This window comes from Phocoena sinus, chromosome 20 (genome assembly GCF_008692025.1).
Source record: "Phocoena sinus isolate mPhoSin1 chromosome 20, mPhoSin1.pri, whole genome shotgun sequence".
NCBI classification, from domain to species: Eukaryota; Metazoa; Chordata; class Mammalia; order Artiodactyla; family Phocoenidae; genus Phocoena; species Phocoena sinus.
In genome coordinates, this window is record NC_045782.1 from 27,345,160 (window position 1) to 27,365,714 (window position 20,555).

Consider the following 20,555-nt stretch of genomic DNA (forward strand, 5'->3'; position numbering starts at 1 on the left):
GGATTATGTGGACATAGACATCACATACCCACAGTGGTCTACAGCTTTTATTTTCCGTATCATGGCAGTTTTTCCATGTCAGTACAGGAGAATCAGCTTCATTTTCCAAAACTGGTATGACCATGGAGTCTACAATAGATTTAGCAGCCATTGCTTTGAGTCTTGTTTCAAATGGTACCCCAGTGAGCACTCTTATATATACCTCTGCCTGTGGTTTTTTTTTAAGGAAAGATTCCAGGTGTGGGATTTTTGGGTCATAGGGTAGGGTCATCAAGGTGTTTTGTTTTTTTTTTAATTGGGGTATAGTTGTTTTAGAGTGTTGTGTTAGTTTCTGCTGTACAGCAAAGAGGAGTTAAGTTCCCTGTGCTATATATAGCAGGCTCTCATTAGTTACCTGTTTTACCCATAACAGTGTATGTATGTCAGTCCCAATCTCCGAATTCATGCCACCCCGCTCCTTTCCCCGCTTGGTGTCCATACATTGGTTCCCTACATCTGTGTCTCAGTTTTTGCCTTGCAAACAGGTTCATCTGTACCATTTTTCTAGATTCCACATATATGCATTAATATACGATATTTGTTTTTCTCTTTCTGACTTACTTCACTCTGTATGACAGTCTCTAGGTCCACCCACGTCTCTACAAATGACCCAATTTCATTCCTTTTTATGGCTGAGTAATACTCCATTGTATATATATGTACCACATCTTCTTTATCCATTCATCTGTCGATGGGCATTTAGGTTGCTTCCATGACCTGTAATTAGTGCTGCAGTGAACATTGGGGTGCATGTGTCTTTTTGAATTATGGTTTTCTCAGGGTATATGCCCAGTTGTGGGATTGCTGGGTCAAATGGTAATTCTGTTTTTCTATTCTACTGTTCTCCATAGTGGCTGTATCAGTTTACATTCCCACCAACAGTGCAAGAGGGTTTCCTTTTCTCCACACCCTCTCTGGCATTTATTGTTTGTAGGTTTTTTGATGATGACCATTCTGACCGGTGTGAGGTGATATCTCATTGTAGTTTTGATTTGCATTCTCTAATAATTAGTGATGTTGAGCATCTTTTCATGTGCCTCTTGGCCAGCTGTATGTCTTCTTTGGAGAAACGTCTATTTAGGTCTTCTGCCCATTTTTTGATTGAGTTATTTGTTGTTTTGATATTGAGCTGCATGAGCTGTTTGTATATTTTGGACATTAATGCTTTATCCATCGATTCATTTGCAGATATTTTCTCCCATTCTGAGGCTTGTCTTTTGGTCTTGTATGGTTTCCTTTGCTGTGCAAAAGCTTTGAAGTTTCATTAGGTCCCATTTGTTTATTTTTGTTCTTATTTCCATTACGCAAGGAGGTGGGTCAAAAAGTAGGGCCATCAAGTTTTAAGAGGGGTACAAACTTCTCCTCTCCTTGGCCTGTACAATGCCTCGTCTGCACAGACTCATTAAAGTGGGTTCTAGATTTAATGTGGAGTAGAACCTGAGTTCAACCTCTTGGCTGTGTGACCTGGAGTTATTTTAACCTTTAGGATGGTAATACATATTCCAAACCCAGTGGTTGAGGATTAAGCAGTGCAAGGGAAAGCATCTAGTGAGGTTCCGTGTTTGAATTTGAAGCTCTAAGGTAGCATCATTGAAGTTTTGTGCCTGAAGGGATTAATATAGTCTTCTGAGCCCTGGCCATTGTTTAACTCTGCTTTGTATTTTCCAATTCCCATTGCTTCATCTTCAAATATTAGCAAGAAGGTTTATCTTTACAGATGAAGGAGTTTCTGGAGATGACCCCTCCCACCCCTCCCCGACCCCCTCACTTGGGAGCAGAACACTTTTCCTAGATTCCTTCACAAGCTGTCATGTTGCTTGTGAGTCCTTTGCTGGTCTTGTTAAATGGTCTGGGGTAGAGCCGAGATACTGTATTTATAGCAGTTTCTCACGTGATGCTCAGTGCTTCTGGTCCATAAACTGCACTTTGAGAAGCAGAGTCTCCAGGACTTGTGTGTGTGTGTGGTGTTCAGTGGTTGAACTTTTATTGCCTTGGCTGAACATTAGAACCACCTGGGGAACTCTGTGCTCTGTTTTTTCCCGAGAACATTGATATGAGTAAATTAAACACTGATACAAGTAAATAAGAGTCGTTAAAGCATTTACATTCATCTCTGCAACAAAGCACAAACCAAATTGAGGAGGAATTCACCCTATCAGTGGAGGATTTTTGGTTTTAAGAAGACTTACAGTTTTTGCAGACAGAATAAAATTTGCTGTGTGGGAGGCAGAGGATACAAGTGTGTATTCTAGAATAAGTTTGTCGCATACCTCTAATGAGAGCTAACCCTTCTTTACAAGGATTAACACGTATCTCAAGTGATCTTATACCAGCCATCCTTTACAAGGTGGGTCCCCATCTTACAGGTGAAGAAAACAGTTCGCTGTCTCCTGCCTTCCTCTAGGCTCTTACTTCTGCTTACCTGGATCTAACGGACTCTAGGTCTTCAGCTTTCTTTCGCTTAATACTCTTTGTCCTGCTCCCAGAATAAGCTAGAGACACAGTTAGGTGTGTGTGCCTTGCAGACCAAAGCTGGTTCTCTGTTGTCTATAGGAAAAAGTCCAGACTCTGCAGCGGGTGCAGGACCCTCATCGAGCCCAGTAAACGACTTGACTCTCGAACATGACCCTATCTCCACGCCACTGTGTGTTTTACTGGTCCCTCACCTTGGAGTATCCCCTATCCTTTTTCTGGGGCGGCTGCGTTGTGTCTTCGTTGCTGCGTGTGGGCTTTCTCTAGTTGCGGCGAGCGGGGGCTACTCTTTGTTGTGGTGCGCGGGCTTCTCGTTGCAGTGGCTTCCCTTGTTGCGGAGCACAGGCTCTAGGTGTGCCGGCTTCAGTAGTTGCAGCATGTGGGCTCAGTAGTTGTGGCGCACGGGCTTAGTTGCTCCGCGGCATGTGGGATCTTCCCGGACCAGGGATCGAACCTTTGTCCCCTGCATTGGCAGGCAGATTCTTAACCACTGTGCCACCAGGGAAGTCCTCCCCTATCCTTTTAAAAATCTTACTCATCCTCTGTTCTGACTTTACGGCTGCATAACTACTATTTCATTGACTCAGGATTTTGGGGGTGCACGCGAGGGACATGTACATGTGGATTCCATTGGTATTTAAAAATGCTCCAACACCACCTGGATAGATAAGTGCTCTGGGAGTTTAGAGAACTAAAGCACTAAACATAACTAGTCCCTTGGGAGAACATAGGGAGAATTTGGCATCAAGAAGTGATGCAAGGGCTTCCCTGGTGGCGCAGTGGTTGAGAGTCCGCCTGCCGATGCAGGGGACGCGGGTTCGTGCCCCGGTCTGGGAAGATCCCACGTGCCGCGGAGCGGCTGGCCCGTGAGCCATGGCCGCTGAGCCTGTGCATCTGGAGCCTGTGCTCTGCAACGGGAGAGGCCACAACAGTGAGAGGCCCGCGTACCGCAAAAAAAAAAAAAAAGAAGTGTTGCAGGAAGGGATTTGGTTTCAAGAGAAGGCTCAACTTGTTTCAAGGGAGTGTGCATGGATGAGGGAGCAGAAGTGGGGGGAGGTGTGTCTTCCTGCCCACCCACCTCCAAGGATCACCCAGAGTCTTGGGTGTGCTGCGAGGGAGGGATGCTCCTTCCAGGGTCAGGGAAAGTGGGGGAGCAAAGGCTCTGCCGTAACCTGTTTGTCTTTGCTGTGCAGTCATATCAGGATCCTCTTACCTGGCTCTCATAGCATCCCCTTCTCTCTCCTGTTCTCGCAGGTATAATTACTTCAGGCCTCCAGGATGGCGATCCAGTTCCGCTCACTTTTCCCCTTGGCACTGCCTGGAGTGCTGGCGCTCCTCGGCTGGTGGTGGTTTTTCTCTCGTAAAAAAGAGCACCTCAGCAGCCACAACAAACAGATGGGGGCCAGCGCTGTGAAGCTGAGGGCTGGCCCTGCCACGGAGGAAGCGCTTCCCGTGGAGGACCCCTGTCCTGGAGCAGCGGCCCCGCCCCCCGGTGCCGCCCAGCCACCTGAGAGGGAGCTCCCCACCGCCAGCAAGCCCCCTGTGGAGCCGCCGGCCCCGCTGCGGGGAAAACCGGCCTACCGGCGATCAGAGTCCTCGGGCAGCCTTCCCAGCACCGCGGACACGAGGTTTCGACCAGGACCACGCAAAGAGGACAGTGCAAGGGTGGAGCTCGCTCTGACGGGTGACGGAGCCAAGTCCGCTCCTCTAGAGTGTCCCCTGCCGTCCCCAAAAGGCGTTCCGTTCCCCCACGAAGCAGCTGAGGTGTGTAATCGAGAGACCGTGATGGGCAGGCCGGCAGGGCGGCGCCGGCAGGGCCAGTCTGCAGCCCCCGCAGAGAAGGTGGACCCTGAGGAGAAGACCAGGGAGATGGGTGGCGCCAAAGGCACAGGTGACGCGGTGACGGGAGAAAACGTGCCGGAAGAAGGTCCCGTGTCCCGGGAGCAGGGCCCCGAGTTGCCGAGCAGCAGAGCCCCCAGCCTGGCTCCCTTGGGAGGAGGGGGAGAGAAGGGGAGCAGCCTGCTGGCGGTGGACGAGGACCCCGTGGGGAAGTTGCCGAGTAGCTTCGTGGAGTCGGCCCACTCGGAGCTGGAAACGCCCGATGAGACACCAGCGCCCCGGGTCAGGGGGAGCAGGGGCTGGGACGGAGACTTCAGCCGGGAGCTGGGCAAGGAAGAGACCTTGGACAGAAACGAGCAGGTCGAGCAGGCTGCCTTCCAGATCATCTCCAAAGTGATCTTGGAGGCCACCGAGGAGGTGCTGACCACCACGATGGGCAGGATCGCGGGTCGGATGCATCAGGCCTCGGCTGCTCAGCTCCAAGGGCCGAAGGAGGAGAGCTGTGCCCGAGCCCACCAGAGAACTGCCCTGGGCCAGGATGCCGCGGAGCCTGCTCTGGCCACAGCGGAGGCAGCCACGGGCCCGGTGGACGCCACCTTCCCCTCCGCAGACCTGCTGGCAGAGGATCTGCCCCCACCAAAGACGTACGTGAGCTGCCTGACCAGCCCTCTGTCCAGCCCCACGAAGGACAGGAAGCCAAAGAACTCCGCGCACCACGTCTCCCTGGCCCCCTGCCCTCCACCGGCTGCCTCCCTTGGAGAGTCACTGGACGAGGCGAGCATCCTGGCGGAAGATGCCGCCTGTGTCACCTGCGTGTCCAGCAACGGCCAGGGTGTCCCCTCCGTGGCCTCCTCTGGGCAGTGCTCAGATTCTGTCAGCACTTCGGGGCTCGAGGACTCTTGTACAGAGACCACCTCCAGCCCCAGGGACAAGGCTACCACCCCGCTGCTGCCAGAAAGTACTGTGCCCTTCAGCAACGGGGTGCTGAAAGGGGAGCTGTCGGACCTGGGGGCTGAGGATGGATGGACCGTGGGTGCGGAAGCAGATCATTCGGGAGGTAGGAGGGCCTGGGGTGTCCCTCAGAGGACCAGGGGGTCTCCCTTTATTTGGTCGGGAAAGGCAGCCGGCCTGCCTCCGCTCCTTGTGCAAGTAATGACGCTCTTCAATGCTGTGTCTCAGCCGGCCTGCAGAAAGTCGGGGTACAGCCTAGAGCTGGTGGGTAACTTGAGAAGTTAAGCTGCCCTGAACCCCCAAGCCACGGGAACTGTAACTTGGTTCGTCAGCCAGGGACCCTTCCCAGTCCTTCCGAAGGAACCAGCTCAAAGTTGGGTTCACCCATTAACCTGAGTGTGTCTCTCTCTTAAACACTAAGCTCGTAATAGCTTTTTTTCTAAAAAGGAGAGGCCTCCTCAGCTTTAATCCCCTTGAGCGCCAAGGATGGGTAAAGCTTGTTTTATGGTTTATTTCCTTATCATGTTCTTGTTCCCATGTCTTCGCCTGCTTTCCTTCTCCAGAAGCTCTTTCGGGGTAAGTGCCCAGAGAATGGCCACAGCCTTGAATCCTTGCGGGAGGCTCACGCCGCCCTGCGTGTTGCTGTCACCTATTCCTTCGCAGAGAACCTCAGCCATTTCCTTTCTGTGCAGCTGCAGTTCCACCCCCGGGAAAGGGGCACTTTGGTAACGAAGTGTCCACTGGGTTTCTCGAGTGCTGACCCCAGCGTAGACAGGTCAGCAGCTCCTGTCCCCGGTTTTGCAGCTTCCCTGGGGTATTTTCATTGATCTCACGGAAAGAGGCCATGGATTCCCTCTGTGGGTATCCAGCTTGCTTGTCCTGGAGCCACTCCCTACCGTTGCGGCTCCAGGAAGGTCGGGACTCTTGGGAGTATTACTGCTTTCAGCAGCCTCTGGTGTGTACCACACGCTACAGGTTGTCACCTGTAAGATGCTGTTGTTAAGATGCTACTGTTTTGTGTGTACCTCCACAAGAAGAAAGAAATGCTGCTGCTTATGAGGGTAGGAAGCCAGAGACCGAAAGATGCACCCAACTTCAGGAAGCATCTTAAAATGGGTGCAAATCTTTTAGGAATAAAGGAGCTTCCCTTTGCCTCTTGCCCCTCAGCCTCACCATGCTGACTCCAGTTTGATTGTAGTAGCTACTCAGATGTGTCCAGGCTGCAGGGGAGAGAGTGGTGAGCGGGGAGACGTGGGCATGGCAGGTGGGAGCATGGTGGAGCCACCCGCTGAGCACTAGCTGTGCCCGGCTCCAGGCTCCAGCCTTCCAGGATTCTCCGCAGTAGCCCCGCCTTGGGCGCGAGGAAGTCAAAGCTTAGAGTGGCCCAGGGACCACCCAGCTGAGTGGAGCCGGCCTTGCCGGAGTTCCTGGTGTGGTTGGAGCCGCCTCTAGGTGTCACTGGGGTGACAGGCCCGTCCTGTTCCGTCGGGCAGCGGCTGGGGGCCGTGTACGAGCCGAGCCCCCCGTCAGCCACCTCTGGTCCTAGCAGGTCGGCTAAGCAGGCTTCTCTCCGAAGGGGTGGTGTTCCCTGCGCGAAGCCCGTCTGAGCCCCCGGGGTTGAAGGGGTCACTTCACGGTGACTCGTCCTCAGCTGGCAGCAACGCCTGCCTCCTCGGCACCCAGGCAGCGTGTGGATTGCTCAGCAGAGGACCGTGTCCGTCCAGGGTTTGGAGAAGCCGTGTGGAAGACAACCTAGTTAGCAGACTCTGAGGAATCACCTTCTTCTGGCAGTTGGGCCTTCCCTATTGAAGCCAGAGCCACTTCTCTGAAGCTGGTCTGGCCCCCGTTTTCTGAGATGGGCCCCTTGGCACACCCCACGCGGGAGTGGAGCAGCCCCTGTCGGAGCCAGTCCCGCTCCCCGCTCTCTCCTCTCGGGACCGGGACCGAACTTCCGCTCCGGTTTTGAGTAGGCCCAGAAGAGCACTCAGAGGGGCGGCACGAGTCAGGCCTAAGCAGAGGGGAGGGGGGCCTCCTTCTGTCACCTTCTCTGGCAGGGCCCTGTCCAGGATAAGGGCGATGGAGGACTCTCTCTAGCTCTGCTCGGCCGAAGGCCACCGCCTGTGTGCCCAGGCCTGGGGCCTTGGGGACCAGGGGGCTCTTCGTCTGAGGGGCTGCATAGTTGGCAGGGTGCGGACCAGCTGTGACGGGTTGGTCTCCACGGGCACCTGAACCTTCTTCCAGCTGCTGAGACCGTGGGACCTGCTGGCCCCCCTCCCCGCCATGGGCCCCCCTTCCTGGGCCAGCGTCACTCTCTTCGTAGTTCACCACTTGTCTCTGCTCCAGCAGCTGTGCTGGGCGCGGCTGCCAATTAAGCAAGTGGGACTGTAAGTGACAGGCTAAAATTAGGTGTCTCTACACCCCCAGGCCTCCTTTCATTGGGGACTGTTCTGAGCCTTCTAGACTCTGAGTTGACAGTCACCTGCCAAGTTTGAGGGAGGGGGCAAGGGGCGGGGGCCTCCCGGGAATGCGAGTTTGGAAGTTGGATGTTATTAACTGCTCTGGCTGGTGTCTGTGTGTCTGTGCTTGTTGCTTCCTCCCCTGCAGGTTCGGACGGGAACAGCATGGATTCGGTGGACAGCTGCTGTGGCCTCAGGAAGCCTGACGGTTTCCAAAATGCCCAGGCGGGCTCCCATCCCAAGAAGGTCGACCTCACCGTCTGGGAGATCGAGGTGCCTAAGGTAAGGGCTGTGAGCTCTCGGTGCCCCCAGGCGCAGCGTCATCGGGCCGGGGGCAGGGGTCTGAGGGAGGGGCCGTAAACCGGAAGAAGCCCCCAGGGAGCCAGAGGCTGAAGGGATGGGAGCGCTCCACTTTGCCGGGGTCCAGAGAACTTCCTGCGGAGTGGAACCCCTCCGGCTGCCTTTCAGGAGCGTCCTCTTCACACTCGCAGGCCTGCTCCCCTCCTCTGGGGCTTTTCTCGTGGGCCTGGGACTCAGATCTGTTTGGGGATGGCAGCAAGACCGGACTGAGGGCAGGGGCCGGCCGGGAGTCCCCTCAACGGCTCTTCTCATGCTCTCCAACGCAAAGTGTGTTTTATGACTGAGCACAGCATAAACCTGTATCTTACAGGGCTTGAGAAGTATAGCAGTGTAGGAAGAAAATAAAAATCAGGCTCTAATTCCACCCCCGAGAGTGACTGGGAAGACTTTTATTTCCTTCTCATCTTGCACCCTGTGGTTTTTAAACAAAACTAAGATTATGTTGCTCTAATTAATGCTTTTAAATATTTAACACTTTAGCTTTCTGAGTTATTCTTTGAAAATGTAATTTTAACTGCATTATGCATTGTGTAAGTGTCAGTTTACTTCACCAGTCCCCCAGTTCCAGGGTGCTTAAGTGGTTCTAGCTTCTTTTCTAACTTACATCTTACTAGCTTGGTCTTGATGTCTGTCTCTGGGGCTCAGAAATAATTGGCCGACTGCATTCTCCTGAGGCTCTTAGCTTCCCACCGAGGTGGAGACTTGGATTGGTTTGAACTCGGGGTCTAGGGGGCTGCTCTGCCCTGCGGTTCTGGCTCCCTGAGTTCTTTCTTCCCCTGGTCACCCTGATGGCAGTCCTGCCCTCTTCTCCTTCAGTGGTTGCAAAGGGCACGCCCAGGCAGCTCTGGGTGAGGAGTGACCGTGTCCCTAGCGGCTCCTCGGGGTGGGGTCGTTGGGGAATGTTTCAGGGCTCGTCTTAACATTGTGGCTAAGTGTGGAGCCCAAGGGCTCTTTCATGGACCTTTATTTTCAAATCGAGCCTCTTCTTCGGACCTGAGCAGACGTGGAGGGGCGGACGACTTGTAAATCAAACTTTGTGCTAGTGAAACATCTCATAGTGTGGATCTGGGAGGAGAAAATACTGCCTCTGCAGCTTCTGAATACGGGCCCCGCTGTCGGGGATGAAGTGGAAACTGCCCAGGCCTGGAGCCATACTGCCTAGTTCAGCTGCTTAGTAGCTGTGTGAGCTTGGGCCAGTTACTTAACCTCTCTGGGTTTGTTCCCTCAACTGTAAAATGGTGATAAACACATGCTGTTTGTTTCATACATTTACTCTGAGTAAATGTAAGTGCTTAGAACGGTGCCTGGCAAGTGAGTGCTGACGTGTCAACAGATATTATGTTCGAGCCTGACCTGGTATAAAACAAAGGCAGGTCTTGGGGATGCAGGGAGTTGATTTCTCGTTGAGTTCTCATCTTTCTTTCTCTCTGGAAGCACCTAGTTGGCCGGCTGATAGGCAAGCAGGGACGGTATGTGAGTTTTCTGAAGCAGACGTCTGGTGCCAAGATCTACATCTCAAGCCTTCCGTACACCCAGAACGTCCAGATCTGCCACATAGAAGGTCAGTGGCAGCTGCTGCCCTGTGTTGGGTTTTCTTACCTGAAGTGTAAGTAACTTGAAGCATTTGAGTCCCGGTTGCTCCGCTTTTGGGATTTAAGTCTCTGAGTGGAAAGCCTTGCTTCTCACCCTAGGTGAAGGGCGTGGGGCTTCCCTTTACCCTCATTTCCACTTCTGGTGCTTGAAAGAAACTCGGGTTCCCCCCCCCCCCGCCAAGCCTGGTCTTCTGGTCAGGAAAGGTGTGGGCACTCAGGGGCAGGCCAGGGGTCCTGGGTTGATGGTCGATGAAGGCTGGGCCTCCCTGTCTGCTAGGTTCCTGTTACCGTGAGTGTAGTCACAACAGTAGAGGTCTCGTTTGAAAGGTCAACAGGCAGCAAGCTTCTTGAGATGCCTTTCATCCGGAGGCGAGGCCTGGCATTTTGGCACATTACAGATGTACCCGTACTCTAGGAAAAGTCCCGTGCAGTGGGGGGTGTGCCTGAGTGCCCTTCTGCTGTCTGTCTTACCCCCGTGGCTGTGTCCTGCTTCCCACACCCCACTCAGGCTCTCAGCATCACGTGGACAAGGCACTGAGCTTGATTGGGAAGAAGTTCAAGGAACTGAACCTCACCAACATCTACGCTCCCCCACTGCCTTCGCTGGCACTGCCTTCTCTTCCGATGACTTCCTGGGTGAGCATGCCTCTGGGGACCGGGGCTGCCTCTGCCCCTTTCCCCCAGCCTACCCCAAAGAGGAGACTCCCAAGACCGTGGGCCAGGAAGGCCGGGAGCACACTGATGCCTGTGCCCTCTCACCTCTGCCCTCCACCGGTCAGTTCTGCTTCTGGCCTGTGTTCTCTGGATCGGGTTGAGGGCCGGAGTGCTGGTAGGAAGCCACAGGCCTCTCAGTCCCTGCTGCTCGGAAGGACCACTCTCCCCTGGCTCTGGGCACCCTGGGCACCCTTCGTGTTTTCAGGGCATTTGCCTAGAGAGGATTATAGTCTGTCCAGACTGGGTGTGTGCAGGCTGGCTCGGGACTCCTTAAAGCTGGTGCTGTGTCCTGGATCACCTCTGAGACCTGGTTGGGACCCATCGTTTTGGGCTCGAACGGGCTCTTACTGTGTCGTCGTTCCTTCCTCCTAGTTGAGCCAGGTCTAGCAGTGGCCCTGGTGAAGGCTCCCCTTCGCCTTCCTGCCTCACGGGAGGTTCCTGGGTCATAAAGGAGAAGAATCCCTGCCTCCGCCCCCACCCCGGAAGCCCTGGCAGAGGGGTAGCGGGTTCATCGGGGGCCTGCGTGCTGGGGCTGCAGGCTCTCTGGGGCCTGTCATCCTTCCCTGCTGTGTGCCCCCAGCCCTGCCGAGCCCCGTCTCACCGGGAGTAGAGCCGTAGGGTTCTGAAGGCCGAGAACACTGCATTTCACAGGTGGAGTGAATGTGCAGCTCCGAGCAAATGGCCTCCCTGGATTTTGTTTAGGGGAGGGTATCTTCCTCCCTCCAAAGACCCTTGTGCTTTGCGGGGAGAGGTGAATGTCCCTTTCCTTTCCCATGGGTATTTGGGAGTGGGCTGAACCCCACTCCGTGCTCCACTTCTGAATCATAGAGTTTTTCCCACCAGGTTCGACCACAGACCCACTCTTTTTTTAAGTAAGTGAGTGGTTGGTAAGGCTTCCTCCCCTTGTGCTCTGTGGCTGGGTGGGACTGGAGAGGTGCCTCTCAGCCGGCAGCACTGAGAGGACGGGGGCGGGAGCGGCGGGGAGGCACAGAACTCCCAGCCAGAGGCTCTTTTTGTGGCCACCTGGCTGGGAGGTGGAGTAGATGCCCTGCTGTGTCCAGCGCACCTGGATGTTGCCTTAGTATTGGGGAAGCTAGTGCCTTAAGGACAGTTTTTTTTTTTTTTTTTTTTTTTTTTGAGAGACCAGTCTTGGCCTCTTCTAGGGTCTTTAACATGGGACCTCGCACCGAGCAAACCTACATTCCAAATCCCAGAGTGGGAATGAGTTGGGAGGATGTCTGTGGAGAGTCGAGAAGAACAAATGACTCGGACTGTGCAGACCTTGACAGTGGACCTGACCTGAGGCCTCTGCTTGCTGGTAGAAAGGCAGAGCAGAGAGATGGCTGTCAAACCAGAGCTCCTGGGGTCAGCCGCAGGTCCCAGTGAGCTGGCTGAGGGGTCCGAGGGCTGGTCTACCTCTTATTCTTGTTCTCAGTGGCCACCTCATTCCTGTTTGCCTTCCCTGGGTCTTACAGACTCTTGAAGAGGCGAGGGAGGGAAGTTGTGCCCAGGCCAGTTGGGAGGCGGGACGTTGCATCCACAGCTGGCTCCTGGGAGCCTCTCTGCCCAGCTGAGCTGAGGCCGCCTCTAGTGGTTACTTGTGGTATTGCAGGGCAAGGGCCACAGTGGAGCCAAACACTGCACAGCTAAAATAGTTTTCCTTGAACCTCTGTCAGCCTCTGGGTGCCATGTTGCTTTGGGTAGTCATGCCTTTTTCAAAGATGTGCCAGTTCAGAGACTTCCCCTGGGGCCTCAGTGCTCATCCCAGACATGAGAAGAGTTGCTGCCGTGCTCACCACCCCTCTCCTCTGCAGCTCATGCTCCCGGATGGCATCACTGTGGAGGTGATCGTGGTCAACCAGGTCAGTGCCGGGCACCTGTTTGTGCAGCAGCACACACACCCTACCTTCCATGCGCTGCGCAGCCTGGACCAGCAGATGTACCTCTGCTACTCTCAGCCTGGAATCCCCACCTTGCCCACCCCGGTGGAAAGTAAGTGCTGTCCCGGGGGTCAGAGGGGAAGCTGGGCTCTGGCCAGGCTTGGGGAGAAGCTTTGGGGGGGTCTCCTGTTGTTCTGCCCTTGGTCTTGACCGAGAGGAGGCTGTTTTGGACCCTTCATGGGAGCAGCATCCCTGGGTTCTTGCTGTCGGCATGGAGTGTGCTGGGCTGAGTTTCCTGGCTAGCCCAATATGGCATTTCCATTGGCTGACGGAGGAAAGGGGTCAGAGTAGAGTGTTGGCACCTGGGTTTGGACCCAGCTCTGCTACTTACCTGTTGAGTGGGGCCGATGCCCACTTGATCTGGGAATTGCAGTTGGCTGCACAGGACCTGATGCAGATGCAGGCCCCATAGAAGATCCCCAAAGGCAACAAAGTCCTGTGGTGGGTTGGGTCGTCTCTAGTGGACAGGTGAGAAAGTCAGTGACGTGCCCAGGTGGTCCCTGCGCAGGAGCTGTTACCTTTGTTGCCCTCGTTAGCGGGAGGGAATCGAATGTTGAAACGTGTCTCTAACCCACCCCATCAGGGGCTCCTAACCTGGAGCCCCCAGAGGGCTTTAAGGCGTGAGGAAAACCTTTGAAATTTCGGTAGCATTTTTTATGGGTTTTCTTTTAGAGGAATAAGGATTTCACTTTTGTCACATTCTCTGATGTTGCTTCAGCCCAGAAGTAAAGACCAAACTGGAGGCCAGGAGGTGACTACGTCAGGGGCTGCCTTTAAGGGTTAGGACACAGTGTGGCCAGCTGTGTCACAGACCCCCACCCCTGCTGCGCCAGGGTGCGGTTGGTGACACTTGGGGGTACTTGCTCTCTGGCCTGGTTGGCTGCCCCGGGCATTAGTGCTCTCAGTACCTTCCTGAAGCAAAGGCCAGAAGAAGTGGGGTTTAGGCCTGGGAGCCTTCCGACGAGCCCTCCATCTGAGTTGTCGTGGGCCAGAGCAGGTGCTAGCAACCAGCCACTGAGATCTGCACTTGGAGGCTCTCGATTTTTTTCTGGGACACTCCCTTTAAAGAGTATAAGGCAGATTTGCTGGTCCACTCCCTGAATTTTGGAATTTACTTGGTTTACTCCAATTAATCTGTGTCTACCTCTGGCTTCAGTAAGTCTCAGAGTAAACAGACGTGGATGAACACTTTTTGGTCTGGGTAGCTTTTTGGGCGGCGCAGATGTGAGGCGGGCCAAGTCCTTCCCTTGGGGGTTGCTTGCTGTCGCCCTGCCCTGCGCCAGGCCTTTGCACATGCTCTCGTCCTGCCCTGCAGTAACGGTCATCTGCGCTGCCCCTGGTGTGGACGGTGCCTGGTGGCGAGCCCAAGTGGTGGCCTCCTACGAGGAGACCAATGAAGTTGAGATTCGCTACGTTGACTACGGTGGATACAAGAGAGTGAAAGTAGACGTGCTCCGGCAGATCCGGTGAGTCGGGTGTGGTTTCTGCAGAGCTGGAGCCTGGGACGTGGGTTGATTCTTCCCTGCTGCTGCCTACTCTGTTTTAGCAGAGTATGATATAAACAGACTCCATGCTCGCCTCAGCCAGACGGAGCTAGAAAGGCCCGTCTGGTAGAAGAATTCCCCCAAGCGTCATTAGGCAAAAGTGAGGCGGCTTGTCTTTGGGAGCGGGATGCAGGCAGCGCCTCTGAGGCCAGGCCTGTGGCAGGGCGAGCTGGGCGCTGTGGCCTGCTTCCTGTCGTGTGTACCTCTGTGTGGCTTCACCCTGGGTTGTGGGGGTCACGGCCCTAAGCAGAAGGCGAACGTCAGCCCAGAGTGAGTGAGCCGTGAAGTCCGTGTTCAGCTTGTGCCTTTCTTGCCTTTCTAGGTCTGACTTTGTGACCCTGCCGTTCCAGGGAGCAGAGGTCCTTCTGGACAGCGTGATGCCCCTGTCAGGTAACAGGTGGGGCCTCTGGCTTGGGGGGGCGCAGGCAGGTGTTGAAAGTAGGTCTTTCTCTTTGAGACCCTCGTTCTCACCTACAGGGCTTAAGCAAACACAGATTGCTGCCACTCTTCCGATGGAATAGGTCTGGGCGGAAGCCTGAGAACTCACATTCCTAACGAGTTCTGCAGCGATGCCAGTACTGCTGGTCCATGGACCACCCTTTCAGGTCCACTGTTCTAGACTCTGCCCAGGCCTCCAGCTTTGAGAGGCTTCCGGCTTCCAACAGAGGCACCTACCAGAACGGGGCTCATAAGACGTTCCCAGACCTTAATCCTGCCCCTCCCGTCCTCACTGCCTCTCGCCTTGGGTATGTCCTTGTACGAGGACGTGACCTGTATAACCTGACAAAGAATGTGGTCTGCGTGCCCTGCCCACTTAGAGTCACTGCCTGAATTGGGCTGTGTGGCCAGCTGCCTCGATCTGAACTCCACCTACATCGCTCTGGGAGCTGGTTGACCTTTGGCCACTGGCCTGTGTCTCCGTGCTCTCGCCTGTAAAGCGTGTTCTTGATTCGGTGTGAGAACACATACAACGTGCTCAGTCCACATGGCCCCCAAATAAGTGGCGGTGGTGGTGGTATTTCCGCTGAAGGCAGAGTTTCTGTCCCTTTGGCCCTCCGTCCCCCAGCGGTTGGCATGCAGCAGGCACCCCGAGTGTACCCACTTGGAGCCCCGGGGAGGCTTGGGGCTCTGAACCTGGCGTAGGTGTGGCTACGCCCCATGGAGTTCTTAAGTCCGCGGGAGCGTGCGAAGTCTTCTGCTTGGAAAACACCTGCAAGCTGTGTGAGTGACGAGTGCCTCGCCTCAGTGGGAGTCTAAATGCTGCTTTTCCTTCCAAAGATGATGACCACTTCTCACCTGAGGCGGACGCAGCTATGAGCGAGATGACAGGCAACGCAGCACTGCTGGCTCAGGTGTGTGGCTGGGGGGCGGGGCCAGGCCGGACAGGGTCTGTCTCAGGAGCCTCCTCCCTGGCATCTGCAGTCCCTCCCGGCCTCGCCTAACTCTCTGGGCTTCTTGGGAACTGACTTTTCGGTGCCTGCTTTCCTGTGCCTCACACCCCGGCTTGGCCAGCAGTCTCTAAGGAGAGGTGCATGGGGTAGCTTTTAAACATGGTGTGGAGGGTTTTGTTTTTGTTTTTTTTTTCAGGTGACGAGGTATAGTCCAACCGGCCTTCCTCTGATTCAGCTCTGGAGTGTGATTGGAGATGAAGTGAGTTCTGTCCTTCTTTCCCTTTGAACGCCCAGAGACGCTGTTGGTGGCCACAGTTGGGAGTAATGCTAGTGTCATCATAGTGGGTAGAGGCCGGAGATGCTGCTAAACATCCTGCAGTGCACGTGACAGTCCCCACAACGGAATGTCCGTGAGCCCTCCTGGACCTTGTCCATTTGGGTTTTCTCCTTCATCTCCTGGTACTAAAGCCTAGATTTCCTCAGCCTGTTGGAAAGGCTGTTTGCATGCCGACAGAACCCGTAAGTGAATCCCCTGTTGGCCCAGAAGATGAATCAAATTTCCACCCCATGACTCAGGCGCCCGCTGTGAGGGGGGAACCCACGCTGGCTTGGGGAGTGGTCCCTGGTGCCGTGGCCATGCTCTCCAGAGACCTTTCTCTCCTAGGTGGTGTTGATAAACCGGTCGCTGGTGGAGCGAGGACTTGCTCAGTGGGTGGACAGCTATTACTCGAGCCTCTGACCCCCTCCCCACGCCGCTTCTGGAGTCTTTTTTGCACTGTTGAAGTTGGGCTTGGTACTCAAGGCAAAGACTTTACATCAGAATTACAAACATTTGTCCTCCCCCGAAAGTCCTTTCTTTCTGTACTGTAGTCACGTTGAGATGTTTCATCTCTGAGACAAGGAAAGAACTGTGGGTTCTTTTCAAAGCCATAGGCTGGCGCGTAACAAGCCAGTCGGCTTAACCTGGTTGCAAGCTGTTTATTTAAAACAAAAGTGGAAGCAAAACTGTCTCAACTAGGTTGTCCTGCCCCCGCTCCATTCCGTTCCTCCATTATTCCTATTTCCTCCACTACCCAAACCCAAACCCCTGTAGCAGACAGGCCAGGGGAGGTGTTGCTTGCTTGTGGGGAAGGGTCTCTTTTACCTTCAGAGTCTATCTTCAGGGAGCAAGACACGAACTGACTGATGGGCATCGATCACTTGTACAGCTTGCAAATGAATTTATGATATTTAACCGTTTTTTATAAATTCCGTCTAGGTCTCTAAGAAGGCAGACTTTTTAATGCATCTGTAAATACAGAGCAATCATACCTCCAGCCTCGGTCAGTGGGAGAGGGGGGAACTGTTGTCTTGCCAAGCCTGTTGTAATTTGTAACCATTTTCTATTTGTGCAAACTCTGTAAATATGTTTAAAAAATGTAATTATTTTGTACAAGATACACTGGAGAACAAAGGGAACCCATGATTTTTCCACGTCCCATGTTGTCTGTGAGCAGAAGTTACTTGTGCCGGCTACCGCTGCCCGTCCCAGCTCCCATCGCATCCTGCATACCTGACAGGGTGACTGTATGGTATAGGTGTGATCCGGGGATTTTTGTTTTTGTTTTCTTTCTGTACAAATTTGTTTAAAAAAAAAAAAGAAAAAAAAGCAGTTCATTGAATTACCTTGCAGTGGTGTGTGTTTGATTCCTTTTTGAACTGCGTTCAGCAGTTTAATTAAGCTTATATAAATCTCGAATTGTGTACCTTGTAACTTCGAGTCCCTTTTTTTCCATGGTGAAACAGGGGAGTGAAGGATGGTTGTAAGTGTGATGGGCTGTAGGGTCCCAGCTAAACTAGGAGACCCATGGCTCCTTTGAAGACAGTTTAGCCAGAAGTCTCCGTCTGGTATTTTCCCTGCCTTGGCCCCACACGGTGGCAGCCAAGCTTCCTCTGGCTTCCCCAGTGATGGTCTCAAATAGCCAGGCTTGAGTTTAAAGCACTGGTTTCCCAAATTCTTTGTGCATTCCTAATAGATCTGTGAAGTTATTTAAGGTACTGTAGTGCTAAGAATGATATAAAAAAAATACATTTACATGGTGAGAGCAGAGCTAAGTCTTGATCCAGGGGCCCCTCCTCTTAAAGGTAGGTCCAGGCCTCTGTGCCTCTGGGCTTGCCCACCCCTCCAGGGGTCTCTGGAGAGCTGAGATAGCCCCGGGGTCCTCCTGCAGAGCTGCAGCCACTCTCCCAAGCTGTGGGGACCAAGCGGTGAAAATAAGAGCCTCAGTTTCCCTCATCTGTGGGATCAGATAATGGTACCAACCTCGTAAGGCAATGAAATGAAACGGAAGTGTTGGGTTGGCCAAAAAGTTCGTTTGGGTCTTTTTCTGTAAGGTGTTACGGGAAGACCCGAATGAACTTTTTGGCCAGCCCAATGTCTCTCCTTGCACAGAGCTTGGCCCACTGCCAGCTCTCATGTGGTCTTACCTGCCGACAGCCCTAAGTCCCAGCGGCAGTTGGGTGTGACTTCGGCCAAGGTGGATTATACTCAGGTCTAAGTTTTTTCCCTACAGTTTGCATCACTGGAGCAGGAAAGGGCGTACGGGAGCCTTCAAGCTAGTTTGAGGAGGGTTCACAAAGCTGGGTGTGTGGGTTCGGTCTCTATCTTTGCGAGCCGTGGAGGGGTTTTGAAGGTGGGAACCACGTGATTCTGGTGCAGGAGGGAGGATGGGCGAGGTGAAGGAGCAGAGACCAAAGCCAGGGTGGTGCAGCCGAGACAGGCTTCCTCTGGGGTGGCTCTTGGTCTGACAAATGACGGGGCCAGGGTCCTTGGATAAGGCCCCAGGACGGGGGAGGGGAGGCCATGGGGACGCGGAGGTGGGCTGTGCTTGGTGTCTCGGGTTTTAACCTTCAGGGTTGGAATATTGGAGGAAAAGTGAGTTGGAAGTTGCTGAAAGGCATGTACTCTTCGGATGAACACTTCTTAGATTGCTGTGGGCCTTTGATTAATTTCCAGAGTTCCGAAAAAGTTGAGTTTGACCATTTTGCCGGTAATCTTGTTGCTTTTACAGAGGAGCGGGTTTCCGGTTTTACAGAGGCGCTTCTTCCACCCGGCCAGACGGCGACCTTCCGGGCGAGTACATTTTTGATAATGTTCTTTGAATTACCTGTGGGCCATCCAGGGGCCAGCTGAAGTGTGAACTTGACCTCTTGGGAGAAGCCGGGGCTGGAGAAGGGTGTAAGGGAGAGGTGGATGGCTGAGCACAGGAGCTAGAGCATCCAGCCTGTTCTCGTTGCAGGTGTTTTGTGTGCACTGTAGCCCCTCTCTGGTCCTTGGAGCCCTGCTGGGTACGGGAGGAGTGACCAGACCTCGTGGGGTGTCAGCGTGGAGGCTGGGTTCTGGGGTTACTGCTGCACCTTGTACAGCTTAGAGGTGGCACCTAACCACTGCAAGCTGAAGATCGAACAAGGTTTAGCTGGAGAACTTCCTGTCAGACGCCGTGCTTTTTTACAGGTAATACTTATTAGTCCTCATGACAACCAGCGAGGCAGGGCCTGATGCCACAGGTAGAAGATTGAGACTAGACCAGTTTGCGGATGGAGTGGAGCTGAGACTCAAAGCCAGGTTCTCAACCACAACTGCTCTGCAACAACATGAGGGCGATCATGCCTCGTGCTGTTTCCCCGAACACACACCGCAGTGGCTAATTGACCAGCCCACGGGAAAGCTGTGGGACTGAGAATTGGAAAAACACTGGCAGGAGAGATCCATCATCTTGCCTATTTTTATGTAAACAAATCCAGGAGAAACTTGGCAGCATCTAGGCCAGAGAGTGAACATTTTTAACTCTATGATGATCAGAGAGTAAGACTAAGAGTCCGTGAACAAGTCCACATAAAGGATGTGGACAGAAAATTGAAAACCCAGGCCCGTTTCAGGACCAGTGCCGTCCGGTAGACATAGTTTAACTTTTCTAGGAGCCTCAGTAAAAAGGAAGAAGCAGATGAAATTAATAATAGTTTAACCCATTTTTTCAACATGTAATGGACATTAGAAATATTGAGATATTTTACAGTGTTTTTATACTAAGTTTGGAATCTCACGTGTGTATTTTACACTCCAGCCTGTGGGTTCAGACTCACAGTAGCTCAGGTGCTCCACAGCTACAGGTGGCTGGAGACTGCCAGTCTGTACAGCTCAGGACTGGACTCTTCCATTGGTCACCATCACACCAGTACTAACAGCCTCATGGATATGTTCTTACTCAAAAAGTTCTAGGGCTTCCCTGGTGGCGCAGTGGTTGAGAGTCTGCCTGCCGATGCGGGGGACACGGGTTCGTGCCCCGGTCCGGGAGGATCCCACATGCCGCGGAGCGGCTGGACCCTTGAGCCATGGCCTCTGAGCCTGTGCGTCGGAGCCTGTGCTCCGCAACGGGAGAGGCCACAACAGTGAGAGGCCCGTATACCGCCAAAAAAAAAAAAAAAAAAAAAAGTTCTAGATTCTTTTGTGCATTTATTTCTCTAGATGAACTTTAGAATGATTTTGAGGGGGAGGGGATCATGGAAAACGTTCTACCACATTTGAAAATAACGCATATTGTTGGTTTGGTATAAAGTGTTATGTAATCTATCAAATTCAGCTTGTAAATTATTTAAATCTTTTTCTTTTTTGCTGTCTCCCTCCACCACCACCACCCCCTTTTTTTTTTTTTTTTTTGCCTATACTATCCATTTCTAAGAAAAGTACATTAAAGGATTGTATATTGGTATTATGTTTCCCTGTTTTTCCTCGACAGCTTCTTTTTATAAGTTGGTTGAAGCTTAGTTTTAAGAAGCTCGTGGGAATTCCCAGGTGGTCCAGTGGTTAGGATTCTGGGCTTTCACTGCTGTAACCCGGGTTTAATCCCTAGTCAGGGAACTGAGATCCTGCCAGCCACGTGGTGCGGCCAAAAAAAAAAAAAAAAAAAAGCTCGTGAGTGGTATTTTCTCATCAATATAAAATGTCTTCCTGTTTGGTTCTTTTTGTTTTGAACTTATATTCAAAACAAAAGCATCTTTTCTCTATCGCTTTACAGGAGATAGGTGGTTTGTAAACAGCACATTGCTAGAATTTTTTTTTTTTTTTTTTTTTTTGGCGAAATCTGGAAAGTCAATATAACTTGTTGATTGTGATCACTGTTGCAATATTATTTGCCATTTAGTTCATTTTCCTATTACGTTTTCTAACTGGCTCTTTTTTTGCTTTCTTCATTATTTGTTTGGTCAAAAATTTTCCCTG

General features: G+C 53.0%; 1 protein-coding gene across 3 annotated transcripts in view; it reads left to right on the forward strand.

Annotated features, from left to right (window-relative positions):
- AKAP1 (A-kinase anchoring protein 1) overlaps positions 1–16,962 on the forward strand; it is a 36,741-nt gene extending 19,779 nt beyond the window's left edge. For all 3 annotated transcript variants that reach the window (XM_032617211.1, XM_032617210.1, XM_032617209.1), the window contains exons 2-11: positions 3,766–5,407; positions 7,906–8,039; positions 9,552–9,678; positions 10,218–10,345; positions 12,238–12,415; positions 13,679–13,829; positions 14,230–14,297; positions 15,186–15,259; positions 15,495–15,557; positions 15,963–16,962. In XM_032617211.1, coding sequence (XP_032473102.1) covers positions 3,790–5,407; positions 7,906–8,039; positions 9,552–9,678; positions 10,218–10,345; positions 12,238–12,415; positions 13,679–13,829; positions 14,230–14,297; positions 15,186–15,259; positions 15,495–15,557; positions 15,963–16,037 — 2,616 coding nt within the window. In that variant the 5' untranslated portion in view covers positions 3,766–3,789 and the 3' untranslated portion in view covers positions 16,038–16,962. The remainder of the gene's footprint in view (positions 1–3,765; positions 5,408–7,905; positions 8,040–9,551; positions 9,679–10,217; positions 10,346–12,237; positions 12,416–13,678; positions 13,830–14,229; positions 14,298–15,185; positions 15,260–15,494; positions 15,558–15,962) is intronic.
- Positions 16,963–20,555: the final 3,593 nt, after the last annotated feature.